A 20,408-nucleotide genomic window follows, 5' to 3' on the forward strand; every position below is an offset into this window, starting at 1 on the left:
ACTAGAGGGAAGGCAGCTAGTAATCATCACCCACCGCCAACTCTTGGGCTACTCTTTTACCAACGAATAGTGGGATTGACCGACATATTATAACACCCCCACGGCTGAAAGAGCGAGCATGTATGGTGGGACGGGGATTCGACCCTCAGATTGCGAGGCGAGCGCCCTAACCACCTGGCCATGTAATTTGACGAACTTAGCTTTTGTTAAGCTTTTTTTTTACATGATTTAAACCTTGTTATATGTACGTGTATAGATATTTTTATCAATCGTTTTCTAGAAGAGGGCACTTAAGTTTTAACTACTTGAAGTTTTTTATTTTTTGAAAGAATAGTAAGCATATATATATATTAGATGTACTTCCACAGGATCCCCGAAAATATTCTCTTTCAAGAGTAAATAAAACCAAAATTAAGAATAACAAGTATTTTTATTTCTTGCTTTCGAAGTTCATATGTCATGCTGTGTTGTAGCCTACAGAGTGCAAAAGACTTCTCGTGCTTCGTGGCATGCGAACGGTTTACTGACGTCACGACAGTACAAATTGCAACGTTAAGCGTTCCTTATACGACGTCAATTAAGTGTCTACTGACTGACTTACAGATAGCACACTACTGTACAGTGGTGCGAATGATTAACTAATAAACAACTGTAGCTGCTTAGCCAACGTCCTTCCACTGTTGTTCTATAGGGCATTTTTATTACTTTGATAACGTGTAGGCATAAATATCAATTACTAAAATCTAACATCCGCTAGACTAGTTGAATATGATATTTATTTGGATTTAAAATAATATTATATGCATATCTTCACCTAAATTTTTTTCTTATTTAAAATTCTATGAGTAAGAGTATACGTACAATGAAGTGATATAAATATTATATAAACGTATAAAGACAGACCTTTATACGACCAACAACTATATCAAATCTTGACAATATACATATTATTCGAAATTACATTAAGATAGAACAATCATGTTATCAGATATATATATATGTGTGTGTGTGTGTGTAAGCCTCCTCGCCCCCCGCCCCAAACAAAAAGTACACTATGTATAACAACAGTAATTCAATAATATAAGCTCATTCATTAGAACGAACTTACTTATAAATAAGGAACTTAGATATTTTGTGTCTTTAAAAGTTAGCAGTAATAATCAAGGTGGTTTTTAAGCCTAATACAAAACCAAATCATTTTATATCTTGATACTAAGCCTAATACAAAACCAAATCATTTTATATCTTGATACTAAGCCTAATACAAAACCAAATCATTTTATATCTTGATACTGCTTCTATCTGTAGACAAAGAAAAGAAAGTTTTTTTTTTCACATACAGTTGAATTTCTTTACAATGAGATAACATTTCATTTATTCCCACGTGCAGATGCTAATATCATTAAACAAGACCGCCAGTACAGTTTGACTATATTCTTTGTATTTGCTATAGGCATTAATAAATATTTATGTTAGTTTTAAATGAAAATGAGTTTCTTTCATTCTTTGCTCCAGAATGTCACGTTACACCAGTTGTACTAGATTATAGCTTATGGATTTCAATTACGGTGGATAACAAATAAAGTGGTGGCCAGAAATATCATAGAACATACTGGATTATAGCAATCCAACATAAGTTTAACAAACTTAATTACACTATGAGATTTCTGGCCACCACTTTATTTGTTATCCTTAAACTTATGTTGGATTGCTATAATACAGTATGTTCCAAACTTAATTACACGGATAACAAATAAGGTGGTGGCCAGAAATCTCATACAACATACTGGATTATAGCAATCCAACATAATTATGTTGGATTGCTATAATCCAGTATGTTGTATGAGATTTCTGGCCACCACTTTATTTGTTATCCGTGTAATTAAGTTTGTTAAACTTATGTTGGATTGCTATAATACAGTATGTTCTATGAGATTTCTGGCCACCACTTTATTTGTTATCCCTGTAATTAACAAACTTAATTACACGATAACAAATAAAGTGGTGGCCAGAAATCTCATAGAACATACTGTATTAAAGCAATCCAACATAAGTTTAACAAATTAATCTTATATTAACTTGCATTGTGTGTTTGCGAACTCGTCCCACAGTTTTGTAGCTGACATGATCAAACTTGGCAGACTGACCAAGGGTGCGGTGGGACAACGGTAGTGTCGAACTTTTGACGTTAAGATCTGGGGTTCAATTCCCCACGGTGGAAACAGCAGATATCCCAATGTAGCTTTGCTCTACAACAAACAAAAACAAATGACCAAGGGTGGTCCTTATCTTTATGGTGCAGCCCGGAAGGTCACCCAGGCACAATGGGGTCAGGGAAGTGGGTTTTCAAGAGTCCCTGAACTTCAAATTGGTATTAGAATTTGTGTACAGCCCCCTTGGGTGCCAAGTTTGAAACCTTGTTTATATCCCTCTCTCTCACAAGATAGCAGGACCAAATGTGTCACATGTGCTCAGATACCACGAGTGGGTGTCCTAATGGGGCTTCTTATTGGGTACGGAACCTTCTTGGGGTAGCTACAGAATTAAATGGAGTTACTGGAGCTTGAACTATACACTGGTGCCTCTGTGAATCATGAGGGGGCCTTTGAACCCCACAGAGGAGCGCAAGTATTTTATACTACTTTTAATAAATCACAAATGTAAATACATAAATTTGTGTCACTGTTGTTTCCACTAAGAGAAGATCAACTGAATGCTATGTGCCACACCATATGCGTGAAAACAAACACTTACAAACAATAGTGAATAAAAGGTCCATTTCGATCTTATATCAAAAATGTTCTTCCTGTGGTTAAGCTTCTGTGATTACAATGCCATAATTCGGGTTTGATCTCCATTGCGGGCAGAGCACAGATAGCCCATTGCTTATATCTATGGATTAAAACAATACGTATGCTATTAGCAATTACTAACTCTAGGTTAATAACTGAACAAAACAATGGAAGAATTCATGATGACGAGGAATTCACTTGAAGTAAATATATGGTAGAGACTGCTGATATGGCTATTGAAAACTTTTATTTAAAACATAAAACAAATAACATTTCAACCCCTTACATCATCATCAGGACAAAAGGAGATCAAAACGTTACATGTCTTGTGTTTTAAATGGATTAAGAAGCATGTGAGCATCAAACACATCTGTATAGGACTATTACTTCAAATTTATTATCTTATAAATGTGCCACCTGAAGGTAAACATTCAGTTGTCTCAGCTAGAATTGTGTAGAAGGGTTTACATTAATTAACCCATCACCCAAATGTATCATCTCCAACTCATCGTTTATTACACCAACTCTATTACAGGAACCAGCAGCCAGTCATGTCACAATCATTTAAATATTTCCAGATACCATATAAACCCCCTGCGAATCCAGTGCAAACTGACCTGAAGATGGAAGGCTTTTGAAACTTTGTCTTTTCTACCTGAGCTACTTTTGCAGATTAGTCTTTAATGACTTTCTCTACAAATGTCACTGTCAACTATCCAGTAGCTGCCCATTTTACCTTTCTTCATCATGAATCATCTTCCTAAATCATCTATAAAAGTATGTTAATAGGATTTTGAAATCATTAATGTCTTTTTTTTGTTGTTGTTGTTTTTAAGTATGAAATAATAATGCTGAAATGAATTAGTTAAAGGCTTTGAAAGTCATATTAAAGTTAAGTAGTATTAAGAAAATTATAAGATATATAAACTAATTCATTGCTCAATTAACAGAAGTACTTTAGTTAGGAATCACAAGAAGTAAACTATGTTATGGTAGGTATAAGGATAATAACAATGAAAAAAGAAAAGTCAAATTTTTCTACATATAATCGAAAATGGTGGTATTCTAATTAGACGACATTGTTCCTAACAAACATTACGAGTTAATAGGTATTTTTAAAACAAGATTTGAATAAAGTCCACACAATGAAATGATCACTAAAAAGAGACTTGGACTTGGAAATCAGCAGTTTGAGGCTACTATTGGTCAACTCGTCATTTATTACACCATATTGGTCAACTCGTCATTTATTACACCATATTGGTCAACTCATCATTTATTATACCATATTGGTCAACTCATCATTTATTACACCATATTGGTCAACTCATCATTTATTACACCATATTGGTAACATAGAAAGAATATTTGATTTTTCTTGTTGTCCAGAATTTAATTGAGTACGTAATTGTCTCAGTCAATGTGGCATATTCTGCCGTGACAGAATGTACATTTTTTATCGGTGTTGTGCAGTCTTTATATCATTTTATTCTTGCCCCAAAATGTCTTCCAGTTTCTCCAATGTAGGTGTGTTTGGAAGAAAATTATATTTCATAAATGATGTTTTTGTGTTTGTCACCCATTGCTTAGTTTTGACAAACACAGATCTGGGTGTTCTGTAAAGTTTCCAGCTGACATCAGTTGACAAACACAGATCTGGGTGTTCTGTAAAGTTTCCAGCTGACATTAATTGACAAACACAGATCTGGGTGTTCTGTAAGGTTTCCAGCTGACATCAGTTGACAAACACAGATCTGGGTGTTCTGTAAGGTTTCTAGCTGACATTAATTGACAAACACAGATCTGGGTGTTCTGTAAGGTTTCCAGCTGACATCAGTTGGCACACACAGATTTGAGTGTTCTGTACGGTTTCCAGCTGACATCAGTTGACAAACACAGATCTGGGTGTTCTGTAAGGTTTCTAGCTGACATCAATTGACAAACACAGATTTGAGTGTTCTGTACGGTTTCCAACTGACATCAACTGACAAACACAGATTTGAATGTTCTATAAGGTTTTCAGCTGACATCAACATTGAGCTTTTTTTGGCTACACATTTGATCTTTTCCCTTAGGTTTTTGCACATATGGGAAGTCAACAGTGTTGGTCTTGTTTTTCTTGTATCATTTTGTATCTTTATGTTCTTCAAGCTAATGGTGATGAAACTAAATGGGTACACGTTCGGTTTAATTAAAATACTGTATGATGCATTGCCATTCAGTTTTGATGGGGTTTTCTCCCAGATGTTTTCAGCTCTGTTGTCCAAACATGTAATAATACTGCATTTGACAGAAGGTGGACGGTAAGATTGGAACTATAAGTATCTATCAGTATAAGTTGGTTTTCTGTATACGGTTGTAGCAAGTTTGTCATCTTGTCTGTTGATATAAATGTCAAGGAACAGCAGGCTGTTACTGTTCTATATTTCTACTGTGAAGTGGATTCTGTTGTCTATGGAGTTAAGGTGTTGTAAGAAGACTAGTTACTTTTCTATGGGACCAGATAATAAATGTGACTTCAATGTAGTATCTGTGAAGATAAGGTTTTTGTCCATAAAGGAGAGAACTGTTTGTTTAAATTCTTCAACAAAAATGTCTGCTAAAACTGAAGAGAGGTGATCTCATGGCAAGGCTGTCTGTTTGTTGTTTTACTGAAAGTATGTGGAAAAACTGTGGTTAGTTCCATAATAGATTCTATCTTTCGTGTCAGTTCTGTATGTAAGAGAGTTATAATTCAACAGTCGTTGTTAGGTGAAGTGGAGGATGTTTGCAGTTGGGATGTTAGTGAATAGGTCTGTGACATCAAAATTAGCAAGGACATCATAGTATCGGGTAACTCTATTGGTTTGACAAGTTTGAAACACTCTGAAATTGGTACTTCCCTTAATAGAAAAGAAAGAAAAAAAACTTTAGAAAATATGGCAAAAAAAAAAATTACAAGCATACTCACATAATTTTGTTTTCTGTAATCACGATATCATTTTTTTTTACAATTACAGAAGATCCTGAAACCTGAAAGATGCAGAGCATGTTAATTAAGTGTGTGATGAAATTATAAAATAGGAGAACATAAGATCTTAATTAAATAATTATATGAGGTATTACAGTTAAAATAACTATATCACTGTGGTTATTAACAAAATCATATTTCAAAACTTGTAAGAAACGAAATCAAGTAAACTATGTAAATCTGATTCTAAAATATAATAAGCACCAATAATATATGTTTTCGGCATAAGCTCCTTGTCTCCAAAAGTGTTAATAAGATTCTTCATGAAATCTAATACAGGTTTCAACAAATATTTAAATAATGCCTCTCTTTTTATTGGGATTAAAACCATTCTCTTACATGAGTACTAGTAAATAATACAAGTAGTTTAATACTACTTTTGTAGAACAATATATCAGAAATGTTTTAAGATTGAAAATAATACAGTTTATTAAACCATTACACCTTCAAAATACTTGAAAACATAAAAAGGAATAATACTGCAATATAACAAGTCACACAGAAACACAATACATAGCATCAACACATTTTGTTTTTTTACCAATAAATGGTAAAAGCAATATAAAACATTGTTTTCATGCACATGTACAATTTAACATACTTTAAAGTATAAATATATATGTAAATACATATTTATTCATATGTATACAAAGAAATTGGTTAAAGTAAAAGATTAAGAAAAAAAAACAATTTTCTTTACGGAAAAGTTATGCATACATATGCTGCGTACGTTTGTATAAATATAATGTATACAATTTTTCACTTAAATACCATCAACATCAAGAGATGTGTTATTTACAAATAAAATATATACATTATTGTGCATAAACTATGCTACAAATGTACTAAAACACAATTATAGTCATTGATTGTGAACCACTTCACAAAAGACTGTTCTTCTCAACACCACATAGGGCTAACTTTTAGACTTTGAGCTGCTGTCCACAGAGTTTTCTGTTTATTTCTGCCAGGATTATTGAATACTGAAGCACCTTCTCGGGAGAAATATTTGCCATTACATCTTCCTCTTTTTCAACTTACAACTGGGGGGGGGGGAGGATATTCAAATGTATCTATTACTTAAAACAGTACAAAATTGTATTTTCGATGGATAATTGTAAGAATATTGGCTTTCTTGTATTAACATTTTTTTAATAAGTAATTATGAAAACAAGACAAACTGTATTATAAATAAAATACAATCACAGGCTCTCTATTTAATTACCACATCTAAAAAATATATCAAGAAAGAAATTAATCTTTTTTTACATAACTCTACAGGTTTTTTCTTAGCTTTCCTAAGCAATAGAATAAATATGGTAATTAGAAACTATATGATTGTTACAGATTTACATGTACTGTATATATATATATATTGTTTCTAAACATATATGTTGACAACACAGCAACCCACAAATAACACTAAATCACGTTGAAACCCAGTGTAAACAAGTACTACTGGAATGAAACAAAAAAGTCACTTTACTAGCTCAATCTATATGAACATATAATGATTGTCACAAAGAATGTAATTCTCTAGCAGGTATTAACCAAACTAAAGGCACATTGTTCAGTATACATTACTCATAGAGCACAAACACCATCTGACTTGATATTAAATATAAATGTGGTTCACCAATCACAAGTAACATGATGCACTTTAGAATCTCCTATCATGAAATTCATCAATTTCTGCACATTGTTTTAAGCATAACAAAAATTAATGAAATCATAATTTAATGTATATTTTTTATATTCAGTTTTATATTCAGCTAGAACAAATTAAGACTAATGTTTCAAGAAATGACAATATATATTTGCAATCAATCGTGAATTTAGCATTTCTTTTAAGCCTAAAAAGACTTGATGGTTTATCATCTTTGACATTTTTTTTTTACAGTACTGCACTGAATTTCTATAGTTGTTTGAATTTTAATTTATCTGGAAAGTTTAAGAAACCCTTACTAGCTGTTGGAGGATATCTGCATATGATGTTCTTATTTTATATTAAAGATCTTTATCATATTAATACCTGAACTAACATGTTCAAACATGACTTCCATACAAACTCAAACAGCAGGATGAAGTCCATTAAAATCACTTTAATATTTGAACACTAATAATTTGCAATTCTCTTCAAATATGTTTATATATTAGTAAACTGACAGAGAACGATTCATAAGCATAATGAAGTGGTTTCATTTTGGGGAAATATACTACATGTTTTGCCGCAATATTGTCTTCTTCAGATAAGACAGATCAATGTTCTATTGAAGCACATAGTTAAAAAAATGGTATCAGTGATGTGTTCTATTGAAGTATGTAGTTAAAAAATGGTATTAGTGATGTGTTCTATTGAAGCACAGTTAAAAAAATGGTATTAGTGATGTGTTCTATTGAAATACATAGTTAAAAAATTATATCAGTGATGTGTTCAATTGAAGTACGTAGTTAAAAAAATGGTATTAGAGATGTGTTCTATTGAAGTACGCAGTTAAAAAAATAGTATCAGTGATGTGTTCTATCGAAGTACGCAGTTAAAAAAATGGTATCAGTGATGTGTTCTATTGAAGTACGTAGTTAAAAAATGGTATCAGTGATGTGTTCTATTGAAGTACGTAGTTAAAAAAATGGTATCGGTGATGTACTGACCACAAAAAATAAATAAATAAATAAAACATAAGATATATCCCTCTGAAACTAAGCTGTAAAAGCACAGGTTCATCATAACCCACTATAAAATACTTTACTATTATTATTATGTGACATCAAACTTTTTTTTTCTGGTGCTCAGACATTAAACTCTAGGATACCCACTCTTGTAGATGTATATGTATTTGTCAATTTTACAAACCTACTGAGCTTTAATTGACTAGCTTTAAAATGTAACACCACTGATATTAATGCTACAACCATCACATCACAGAAGAGAAACAGTCCAGAAGACAAGAAGAACGGCCAGTGTTAGAATTTACACCAGATCTCATAGTTAAAAAAAACAAACACAAAAAATTAATACTAATTGAAACTAAACTGTCTTCTGATACAATTAAGCCAAAGAAAAAACATATGAATTATGTGAAATCTTTAAAAATAAAAAATGACAAAGGTAATAGAAAATTAATCCAGGTAAACAAGGCAATGAAACAAAGAGGTAAAATTATTTTTTTAATGAAAAAACAACCCCAAACGGTAACAAGAGCATGAAAATTTGTCAATGATTTACTATAAAAATATAAATAAAATAAAGTTTCAATTTTGTATTTTTCAGAATATGTTAAGCCTTTTCGGTGATCAGTGTTACATTTTAATTCTACATGAAACCTAACATTGTTAATGAAATTATAATATTTTTTTCTGTTGAATGAACATAAGCCTGATGAACTTTCATACTTAATAAATAATAATTAAAGTTAAATACCCAGAAAAATGAAGTTTAAAGTAATAGAAATGTACATGCAGTGTTTATCGGAATAACAAACTAAGGCAGTGAAAATGAAGGTTAAAAAAAACTAAACCAATGGGATTCAGAAGAAAAATTTTTTGTAATTGTTTAATAAGTAAAAAACAGGAAAAAGACAAAACAGTGCACTAAAATGTAATACAAAAAAACAAAAAAAAACATCCTATTATCAGAATCTTGATTTTATAGCACTAAGGGATGATTGAAAAAATTATCAAAAAACATTTACTTTAGTTGTTTTTATTTTTTATGTTTCTTACCTGGTTTAGGTTCATCCTTTTCTTTTTTATTTACTGAGCCTTTTGGTCGTCCCCGCTTTTTTTGACCAGCTGGATTACTTTCCTCACTGTTAGAATAGTCTCCTTCCTGTTCATTAGTCGAGCTGCTAGTGCTATTTGTTGATCGCTGTTTCACCCTTTTTCTGATTTTTTTTAGATGGTTTTCAAAATGAAGAGCATTAAAGTAGTCTGGTCTTTCTCGTCGTATCCTTTCTGTACGCCGGCATTTCACTTCACCTTCTCCGTTTTCCTCACTTTTACTACCAGGCACTTTATGGGCACCAACAGTTCTGCGAAATAAGTGACCACAAGGACAGGCTTTGCAAGCAACTGGTACCTAAAATATGACCTAAGTATCAACTGTTTCACTTCACAGTGCCAAAAGTAAAAGTCTAAAGTCTGTTACACTTATATATCTAACAGTTTTTAAAACAAACACAAAAGTTGTAAATGATTTTTATAATTAAAGATTAAAATTGTATTAGTCCATAGTTACCTCTCTATCACATGAAGCTAAAGATCTCAATATACAACCAAAAACTGCAAGTTTCAAATGTTTAAGATATATTACAATTACATGAACTCTCTTATTCTACTGTAAGAATATTTATAAACCCAGTCTTTCTTGTATGTCACATGACACCATAGTAATTTGATACATTGCACTGTACACCTGAACCTATTTTTCTTATTATGTATTTTTACCCTAATGTAAATTACCATTAAAGCAGGGGTTCCTAGCCAGGGGTGTTGGCACTCCTGGAGGTGCAAAATGAGGGTCCCAGGGGTGTGCAGAAAAGGCCTATACAAGGTTCATTTTCCCCCAAATGTCACCGAGAGAAAATTTCTAATGCACACTTTTTAGGGGAAGGGTGCACGGGCCATAAAAGGTTGGAAACCACTACATTAAAGGGTATTTCTAGTTACTTGCTAGTACAATTTAGAATGTTTATCAGTCATAATGTAATGTGCTAAAGTGGAGAAAAAGAAAAGAGAACACAGATGTAAAGAAAAGTACAGACTTACTGAATTTATTTTTACTGTTAAGATATTAATTTTATTTTTCCTAATTTCTAGACCACATGATACCAATATACAAGCATTGTCAGGGGAATGAGAAATAATGATAAGAACACAAGAAAATCCTATATACCAACTAGGAACTAATTAACAATTAAGGTACAAACTTTTCATTTATAGGTGAAGAGTAACAATAGCCAACCAGAAACACCCACAAGTAAAATCTTCCTGCAACTTTCTGACATTTTTTGAAAGTATGTTTATATAGCTTCAAGCCAGCCACACATCTATGATCAGCATCAAGGCTGAGAATCAGGTGAACAGATAACTGGAAGAATTATCTACTCATGTAGAAAAAACAAAAAGCTGTCCTACAAGAAGAAACTTCATATTTCTTACTTATCAACCACATCTTTTCTGATCTTCTAAACCACCTAAAGGAATAGAACAAGTAGAAAGTGAAACAGGTATACCTGAATACCTACAAAGACAGAATAATACTCACCAATAGATCATACATAGTACAACTAACATCCAGACAAGAGCTGCAATAAAGAACCAGCAGAATAATCCACTGTGCCATTAAAACAAAAATGGAGAAAGTGGAATATAAGGAAGTTATGTATATCCATTATGTTATTGGAGAAAGTGGAATATAAGGAAATTTGCTCTAAGAATAGCTTTATGATACAAATCAAACAAAAGCTTGTTTGGGTGCTTTGAGGAGACAAACAGAAACCTAAATTTATCTTACGTATAGTATGTTGACTTTCAGGAGAATTAAAGAAAGACAACATAAAAATGATGTGGAGAAAACATACCCATAAGTAAAGCTTTGTTAAAGGATTTTTACCAGAATCTAAGAATGACAAGATAACAGTCCTGGTAATAATTAAAATTAACCTGGAATATGAAAAGCCCAGAGTGTAAATAGAAAAACATCTCTTCCCAAAGCCCTGAACAAATTACTGTTCTACTTAATTTCTGTGTAAGACTGTATTTATACTTCATTTAGGATATAATACCAAATGTATTCAAGTTTCAACACAAGATTAACATTTTCAGAATGTTGGCAGTGGCCACTAAATAGTCATTTCTGGGAAATATCTGCCCAAAATGGAAGAAAAACATGTTTGAACATATGCAGATCATGACAGGCAGTGATAAGTCAAAGATATGTGGAAACAGCTGTAGTAGAAAAACAGATAACGAGACAAACCTAGTATGAGCCACTATATCACAAATCATAACATGCTTAACTATGGGTAAAAGTTACATTAAAAACATCATTGAGAATAGCACTGACAGAACACAGAAAAAAAGGCAAGATAATTAGTAGTGACATATATCACTGTACTGTGTAAACAGAGAGGACAAAGACAGTGAAATATGATAGAGAAAATGATAAAAAGTGTGAAAATAGAAGAAAATGAAATATAAAGAATAATATAAACCTACCCAACAGAAAAATACCAAAGAACTCATTTTTCAAAACTGTGTACATTTGTGAGAAGTACATATATATATATATATATATATAAAAAAGACAAGGCAAAAAAATATATAAAACAACTTTCCAAAATCTTACATTAATAATGAAAAGTGAAGCCTTGGAATGACAATTTTAATAGTAGAAAAATACTGTCACCAATGACTATATTGTATTTACTTCCTTAGAGACCTAAAACAAACAAACCTGGATTCAATGTGTTTACATAGTATCAATGCTCATAGAACATTTATTTTACACATGTCTATAAAAAAACTCAGCTTAAATAAAAAACATGAAATGCATCATGACAAAAAGATTAAAAGCAGAAAGGCTTCTTTACAAATGTATTCCAAACTAACAATAATATAAAAATGGCAGAATTTTTTCATAAGAAACGCTTACCAACATTTTACAGAATTTATTTCCACAACTCGTGTCAACGAATAAACTATTAAAACAACATATGTGTGTTTTAAATCTATTAATTATTATACAGGATAACTTAAAGTAGCTTAAAAGTATTAATATTCTATAATAATTTCAAATCCAATATATTTCTATTCAGTTCTCAAGTATAAAACAAAATGAAATTAACACTCTTTAAAAGTTTTGACACTTACAATTATAAATTTTTAATATGTCATTTTATCTGATTATATAGCTTGGAAGAAAGATATCCAACAAGTTACACAGCTGATATTCCTCTCAACTACAAATACAAATATCACCATCAAGGAGATATTTATTGTAAGAATTTTGGTAGAAAGTTCAGCAATCATAACACCATTGAAATTGATGCTTTTACTGAAAGTACTTGTAGGGTTAGTAAAAAACTTTGTTCTAATTTTAAAAATATGACTTTCAGAAATTGCAGAAAAGTTATGCAAGTGAAACACCAAGTGGCTAAGCTAATCGGTAAAATCACAATTAAAATTCTGACATTATTTGTTTGATTAAAACATCCATGTAATACGTTTTCCAAGCTCTTTTACTTTGATGAAAAGTCCATTCTTAAATAGAAGAAATAAGGGACTAATTTATAAAAAAAAAAAAGAGGCAACATTAAAAGAATAAGAAATTTATTAGTAAAACTTTTCTATGATTAAGATGGAATTTGAATATTTTAGCTCCACACAACAAGTTGGACTTAAATGGTTTTTATGCCTACAGCAGATGGTTTACTGCAAAAAAATGTGTCAAGAATAAAACTGGTAAGACATCCTAAAGGGAGCTGTAATATGAAAGCAGCTTTGCTTAAATTCTTATTTCTGTCGAGATTAAAAAAGCAAAATGATAGTTAAGGTTTACAAGTTATTTTCAAATAAGCCAATTAGTACAGGGGAAATTCCTAATGATCAAAATAATGCTAATTAAGTACCTATTTTTGGAAAGAATATTTATGAGAAGATTTAAGAAACTATGTCTGGTAGCAATGGCACTTATAAAAATGGTCCTGTGATAAAAGTGTTTTCTTTTATACTTGTTTCTTGATGTGAGAAACAAATACACAGGACGTCACTAACCAACAAAAAGAAACTACACAGACAGAAACTTTGATTTTGACTTGCAGAAGACCTCAGTACTGAAGCCAAATTGTTGTCTCACCGTAAACACAGGCAGGAGCAGTCCACTAATGCCAAAATTTTACAATAGGCCTATTAGTTTAGACTTTTCCTGCCAGCAATGGATTGGAACTTTTTTTTTTATGAATATCTCTAAGAAAAGTGACTCTTAAGAATTTTCAGCATTGGTTTAGAAAAGGATTTTCCTTGCCTTGCCAAGATATTTGAGTGTTTTGATAGGCTTCATTTGTTTAATATTTTGGATGACAGCTCTTGGTTGATGTTGCTATAGTGGGTTATGAGTCAGAAATGAGACTGATTTTATGCAGACCAGCAACTGGAGATGAAATCAATTTTACTCAGAAATCAAATTTTAGATATGTGTACTTTAGAGTCCCTTGTAAACTGTTTACGATCCTGGTTGATTTAGATCTAAAAAGGATAAATATAAATATTCCTTTCTTATACTACTGTAAGGAAAGAAATGTTAAACATATGGTGCATGCATATGCAAAAGTTTTGTGTGTCCCAAAAAATATTTTGAGGGTCATATAGGCAGACATTTGCATTAATAGAAGCTCTTTGTCATGTTGGGAAATAGAAAGGTACCAGAATAATAGGACAAGATAAAATATTTCTATATCTAATTAACTTCGAACACACTTAGCCAGTTATGCACACAAGTAAACAAAACATGGGCAACCTTCTTCCTACATTTGAATAACTTGTTTATAAGCGACTTCCACATTTGCATCAACACAAACAAATTAACAGCATCAATCAACCAAAAGACAAGTTTGAATCATGGCTCCAACAATGAATACAGATCTTGGAGCTCTCCTGAATAACACAGCAGGAGTGCAACTAAACACTTAGGGCTTTAGTAAATCAGTATTTACAAAAGTTGATCATATAAATAATTAACTATGACAATGATTAATAATATGATTTGTAAAACAATGTTAACTTTTGTTTGTTAGGAAACTTGGGCTACAAATTCACATACAACACTTAACCTCCAAATCAAATTAAACCACGTTTTAACAAATTGACAAAAAAATACTTTTAACAATAAGGTGCTATTATAGGTGCTATAAGGCATTTCATTTGTATATAAATTACATAACTGCTGTGGGTTACTTGTATATTATTAGATTGTACTTTTTATACTATTTAAAATATCATTTTTTTTTAATTTAAATGAACCTCCTTATTAAACAAAAGTATATGATTGTAGAAAGTTTAAAGATTGATGGGTAAGTAATGATCAGGTATACGAAAATGAAAGTATTAAAAAAGCAGCACCTCAATTTTAAAATCACGTCTTCAACTCACAATCGATCATTGTCCAGAACAGTATAGACATTACTAAAAAAAATCAGTAACCAATATTAGTAAATTATTTTTCAATCACACATGAACAAGTGCTTATTTTAATTCATCTTATGTAAATTTATTAAAACTGAATTAATGCTTAACACAAGTATATGACTTACAGGTATGGTTAAACTGGATGTTTATAAATATGCTTCATCAAGCATGCATCATATCCCCACTAACAATCAATGCTATACAGTGTACATTTCTGTTACTACAAAATATATATCTTTGGAGTCTCAAAATTAAATTTCAATAAATATATAATGTTTGGTACCTTTGCACATGTAGTTTGGTTTACCTTGTTAACAGCTACAAATACTTCTAGTTTCTTGATGCATACAGCTAAACCTTTTTATAGTAAAGTATTAGATATAATACACAGTGTAGAGGTTATATATATATACTTTAAAAAATAATGTACGCTAAATGCCTATATTAATTTACTTAAAACAATAACTTTTTTATCATTAAGTAGCAAGGATATGCATAAGATTATAATTCAAAATTATGAAGAAGACAAGTCTCTGTGCTATGATCACTGCAACTGGAAAGATAAGTCTCTGTGCTGTTCTCAGTGCAATTAGAAAGCTTATAGCTCATAATTTATCAGCACCTTTTAAACTAAAACTAAGTAAAATTAGTCTTCTAAAGCATTGTAGCTTCAATATTTTGACAGCATCACACATGTGCATAAAGATTTCAAAGCTAGAATAACTTAGATTCCCGTTGCCTCAGATAAGAGTTTTGTGGCAACAGTCAAATGAACTTAGTGATACTCTGACTTCTATCTCAATCTTAAGCTTTGAATTTATATTTATTTCACCTGATAATGATCTGTTACTTGCAAAGTATATCTACAAATACAGACAGCCCAAGTTCATGAGATTGATTTCAGGGAGACATTCTTTTAGACCTCAAAATACCAAGTCTTCTAAAGCATTGCTATCATGATAATCTTATATGTTTAGTGGATAAATGACTGACCAACCACCTTCAACTACCTCGTTCCCAACAACCAATCTTGTTTAGCACCTACCTAATTGTGTATGCATATGTCACTTGAAATTGGCCTATCTATTACTATGTTTACAAACATATAAGGGCTTTAAAGATGGAGTATATTTAGCCTTGCATTTCCTGGAGGCTTTTGGTCATTTTTGGGAGGAAGGAAGGTGTTATGCTGATCAAGGAGACTTCCAAAAGTTCCTGGAGCTTGGATTATCTGCAAATATGGCATTTTTTGTTTTGGTAAATTAAGGTTTCTAAGTTTACTAGAACTAAGCACAACACAATGAGCAAGCCTGATTTGAAACAAATATTTTATTGTAATGTTACAGTCAGGATTACGGACTTTTTAAAAGGTCATTCAAAGTTTGTAGTAACCAAATAAAACTATCTATAGTATACAGATCTCTGACTTGGCAACTAACCTGGTATTGCCTATTGTAATGTGTGTGATCTTGGCCTGAAAATGAAGTACTGGTATGTGTATTTGTGTTCTGGAGTGTTTAGATGAAATGCTAGTTTGTGTTATATCTTAATAAAACACCTTTTGAATGGAAATAAATGTGAAATTTAGGATAAAAAATAATCTGCTTGAGGGTTCAACTACTGCTACAGCACTGATCTCCGAAAATTTTAAATAAAATTAAACATTAGGTCTTATTTTTAGCATATGGCATATAACAATTTCAGTCTAACAAATTGCTCAAAAATTGTCATGTAACAATCTTGCACATATAGGTCTTACCAAATTCTGTGTATAATGAACTCTATAACTCAGAGTGAGTTATAAATGGTTTATTTTCTCTGCTACAATTATTGAAAGTTTTGAAATGATTCTTTTCAAACACCTGCAATGTAATAAGCTTAATATTACTTTCAAGTTTAACCAAATAATTTGCTGAAACCATGAGATATGCTGTACTGTGTATGATCAGGAAATGGTGTCATGCATTTTATTGCAATACGTCATAGACTGATACGAGTCTGACTCTGAGCAAGTTTTTGTTTCATTAATGATTAAATTGTGTTCAAGTTTAGCCCTGGTAAGTGTAGCAGTAATAAAATTTACTATATTTACAAGTAACAGTGATGAAAATTTAATTGTAAATCACAACAGAACTTAAAAAAAAACATCAAGAAACATTCAAAGGAGTATTACATATAATTATTCATAATATACGTATTTAAATTGTCGACAATTCAGTTGGATTCGAGAATAATAATAATTTCTCATTTTAAACTACTGTTAGTGTTACTAAATTGAAATTGAAATTAATCACATTACCTGTTTAGTACAATTTGGACATAGTTTCGTCACCATAATACCACTTATTTTCGTGATCGAAGTTTGATAAATGTTACGATGATAATTAGGCCTAGGCTAAGTGTTTAAAAGTTAAACAGTATTGAACTTCAAACACGAGTATCTTATTTTCTGAAAAATAAAACGAATAGCTTAGAACTAACATATGCAAGAACAGAAGGTAAATTCACAAATATACAACTTATAAGTGGTGGTTCATAAAATAATACTACACTTCTTTTAACTCTGCGTAATGAAGATTATTTATTAATCCCTCATGTTTACGGTTTGGAAACTTTTGCCATTTGTCGATAGTGTCACCATCTGGTGACGGGCAAAACAAAACACACAACTTTATAAGAAGGCAATGTGAAATAAACTCATTCAGTTCACTGGGATTAACCCTCGCTTCCAGAATAAAAAGGAAACAAAGTTTTACCTTTTTTTAAATCTAAATTAAATATATCCATTAACGTTCATGTAACTCCGAAAGAATTTTAGATAATTTAATTCAAACTAATTATACATAGCACATCATTAAAAAAAATCTCACAGGTTTATAATTCTAGAACCTCTCAAAAAGAAATTCGAAAAAAAAAAAATCATCACTTAAGCTTTCATTTAAAGTTCAAATCTATCATCCCTTATGCTGGTATTTCCAACCTTTTCACTCCACCAATCAAATGGTGTTTACAGTGTTATCTATAAGAATATTATGGAAATATACTGAACTGAGGCAGGATGATATTGTCGTGAAATGGCACCATATCGATTTTAGTACGTTGTTTGAAAACTAGTTTCTAGTTCATTTGAATCATTTAATGATTTATGTTGAAGTAAACTTGTATCCCTGACTGGACAATAAAATAAATATATCTTCAGCATTCTTAGCTGGTCTCCGCTTAGATGAACATATACATGTAACGAATATATATACATATAGTATGGATTTGCATAATTTTAGAACACTATAAAGACAAGTCGCTCAAGTGCTCAATTCTTTATCATATTAAGTTACCATAGTATTTTATTTCATTTCCTGCCAGACTGTGTGACTTCTGTTGTTGTTGTTTCACTCAGTGTATGCATGCCGTGTGGCGTATTTTCAGTGTAAAATAGTTATTTCTTGAAACAGTTGCAAAATATTGCTATTTTCAGCACGTTCATCTCTCTCTGAAAAATGAAGGAATAATCAAATTGGAAACTTGTGGTTGCTTTTTGTTAAATCAATATGGAAGAAGGAAACAGAGAGATGACGAAAAATAATATATTGCAAAGAGGGGGAGTTATGCCAGAAACATTTGTTTTATCCATTTGGATGTCATCCAAAGTCTAATTTATAATAGAAGAAAGAAGCAATTGAGAGAAGGAATTATAATTCGTGCATGGCATATCAACTAACTACATGATTAGCAAGTTACTGGAAAACGTTGAGAAATATTGAATTATTAACCTGATGGTTAGGGCGCTCTACTCGCAATCTGCGTGTTGTGGGTTCGAATTTCCATCACCAAACATTGTTACCCTTTTAGCCGTGAAGGCATTATAATATGACGGTACACCCTCTATTTGTTGATAAAAGAGAGCCCAAGAGTTGACGGTGTTGACTATCTGCCTTCCTTCTAGTCTATCACTGGTAAATTAGGGACGGTTAGTGCAGATAACCATTGTGTAGCTTTGAGCGAAATTCAAAACTAATCATTGAATTGTATAATTCGATGTAGTTTCACTGAGCGGTTCATTAGACGTTGTGAAAAAAATAAACAAATTCATTTTATGATTATTCAGCCTTTAGATAAAAAAAAGTATTTTTTTTTGTATCCAGGAGCGGAATAGGCCACCTGGAAACTAGGAACATTCCCGTTGGACCGGAAGTAATACAAAAATATGTGATTTTTCTTTTAAACTCTGCTGAAATTGGGCTTAATCGGGTGCTCAGTTTCCCGTTAATTAACGTCTTATAGAAGTAACGCGTAATTACATTACTTTTTTTAAAATTCTTCTTGGTTAAAGTTCATGTAATTTGATAGTCTATACAGTACTGAAGCGGGATATAAGTGTAATATAAGTTAGATGAGAACTCAATAATTTTGTATGAAGTATTGTTGTTCGTACATATTATACACATTCAGTGCAGAACCGGCCCAGTTTTTTAAGAGCTCCCCCTCCTTTGCAGGACTGGTATAAAAACCCTTTTCTCAGGTCGTTTTTAATCCCAATCCACTCCTGCAAGTTGCACTACCTAATTTTTCAGAAATACAAGTTTAGTAAATGGTTTGTCTGTTGTAAGCACAAAGCTGAACAATGAGTAATTTGTTCTGCATGTGCTCACCGCAGGGACTGAGCTCTGAATTTTAACGTTATAAGCTCTCAATTTGATTTTATAATTGTTTGTGTATACCAGTTTGTACCATTTACCATAATCAAACTCAAGATGTATGTTTCGAAATTGTTTACAAATTGTAAATGCAGCACACACACTTAACGTAGATTAAAAAGCAAATTCTTCGTCCGGGTTTAAAACCATACTTTTTATACACCTCTGAACTTTTGATTTTTAATAAACCTTTAAGAAACTGTTTATCAGCTTAGGATTTCATTATGTTATTGTTTCCTCAAGTCTAGAATTACTTAGATGATAACCATGAAAGTTTCTATTGTTAGGACTTTGCTGGTAAAAACATTAAGTTGTATAATCAACGTACTGACTTTTAGTACAAGTATGTCTTAACTAATTTGAAATTGTCAGACGTCAGCACTTAATAGAGTTTTGACCTGTTTCTCCTTCTAGTTGACAGAACCTAAATTTTCTTAAGCGACTCTCTATACTTCAAAAGATATCTACCAGATTTAATTCAATACAATTAGAATTAAACAGCACCAAGTAACAAGGGTTACAATTTATTATATTGGTACGAGATACTAGACAACAAAAGACAATAACTCAAACTTTATTAAGAAAGAAGACACACAAAATTTATTTCAGTTAACGCAATATTATGAAGTATAATACATATTAAGAAAACAGAATCCGAATTCCTTGTTTCTGGAAGTGTCAAATAATTAGTCAATAGGGTTCAATTGCTATCAGAGAGGTCGAGTT

At 31.6% G+C, this 20,408-nt stretch overlaps 1 protein-coding gene across 1 annotated transcript; it reads right to left on the minus strand.

The window, feature by feature from the left end:
• Nucleotides 1-6,094: 6,094 nt before the first annotated feature.
• Nucleotides 6,095-17,634, minus strand: LOC106465298 (UPF0547 protein C16orf87 homolog). Its single transcript, XM_013925503.2, has 3 exons — nucleotides 17,288-17,634; nucleotides 9,526-9,880; nucleotides 6,095-6,845 (listed from the first exon to the last, which is right to left on the minus strand). The coding sequence occupies exons 1-3, from the start codon at nucleotides 17,321-17,323 to the stop codon at nucleotides 6,835-6,837; spliced, it is 402 nt and encodes a 133-aa protein (XP_013780957.1). The 5' UTR covers nucleotides 17,324-17,634; the 3' UTR covers nucleotides 6,095-6,834.
• Nucleotides 17,635-20,408: the final 2,774 nt, after the last annotated feature.

This window comes from Limulus polyphemus, unplaced genomic scaffold, assembly GCF_000517525.1.
Source record: "Limulus polyphemus unplaced genomic scaffold, Limulus_polyphemus-2.1.2 Scaffold1898, whole genome shotgun sequence".
NCBI lineage: Eukaryota > Metazoa > Arthropoda > Merostomata > Xiphosura > Limulidae > Limulus > Limulus polyphemus.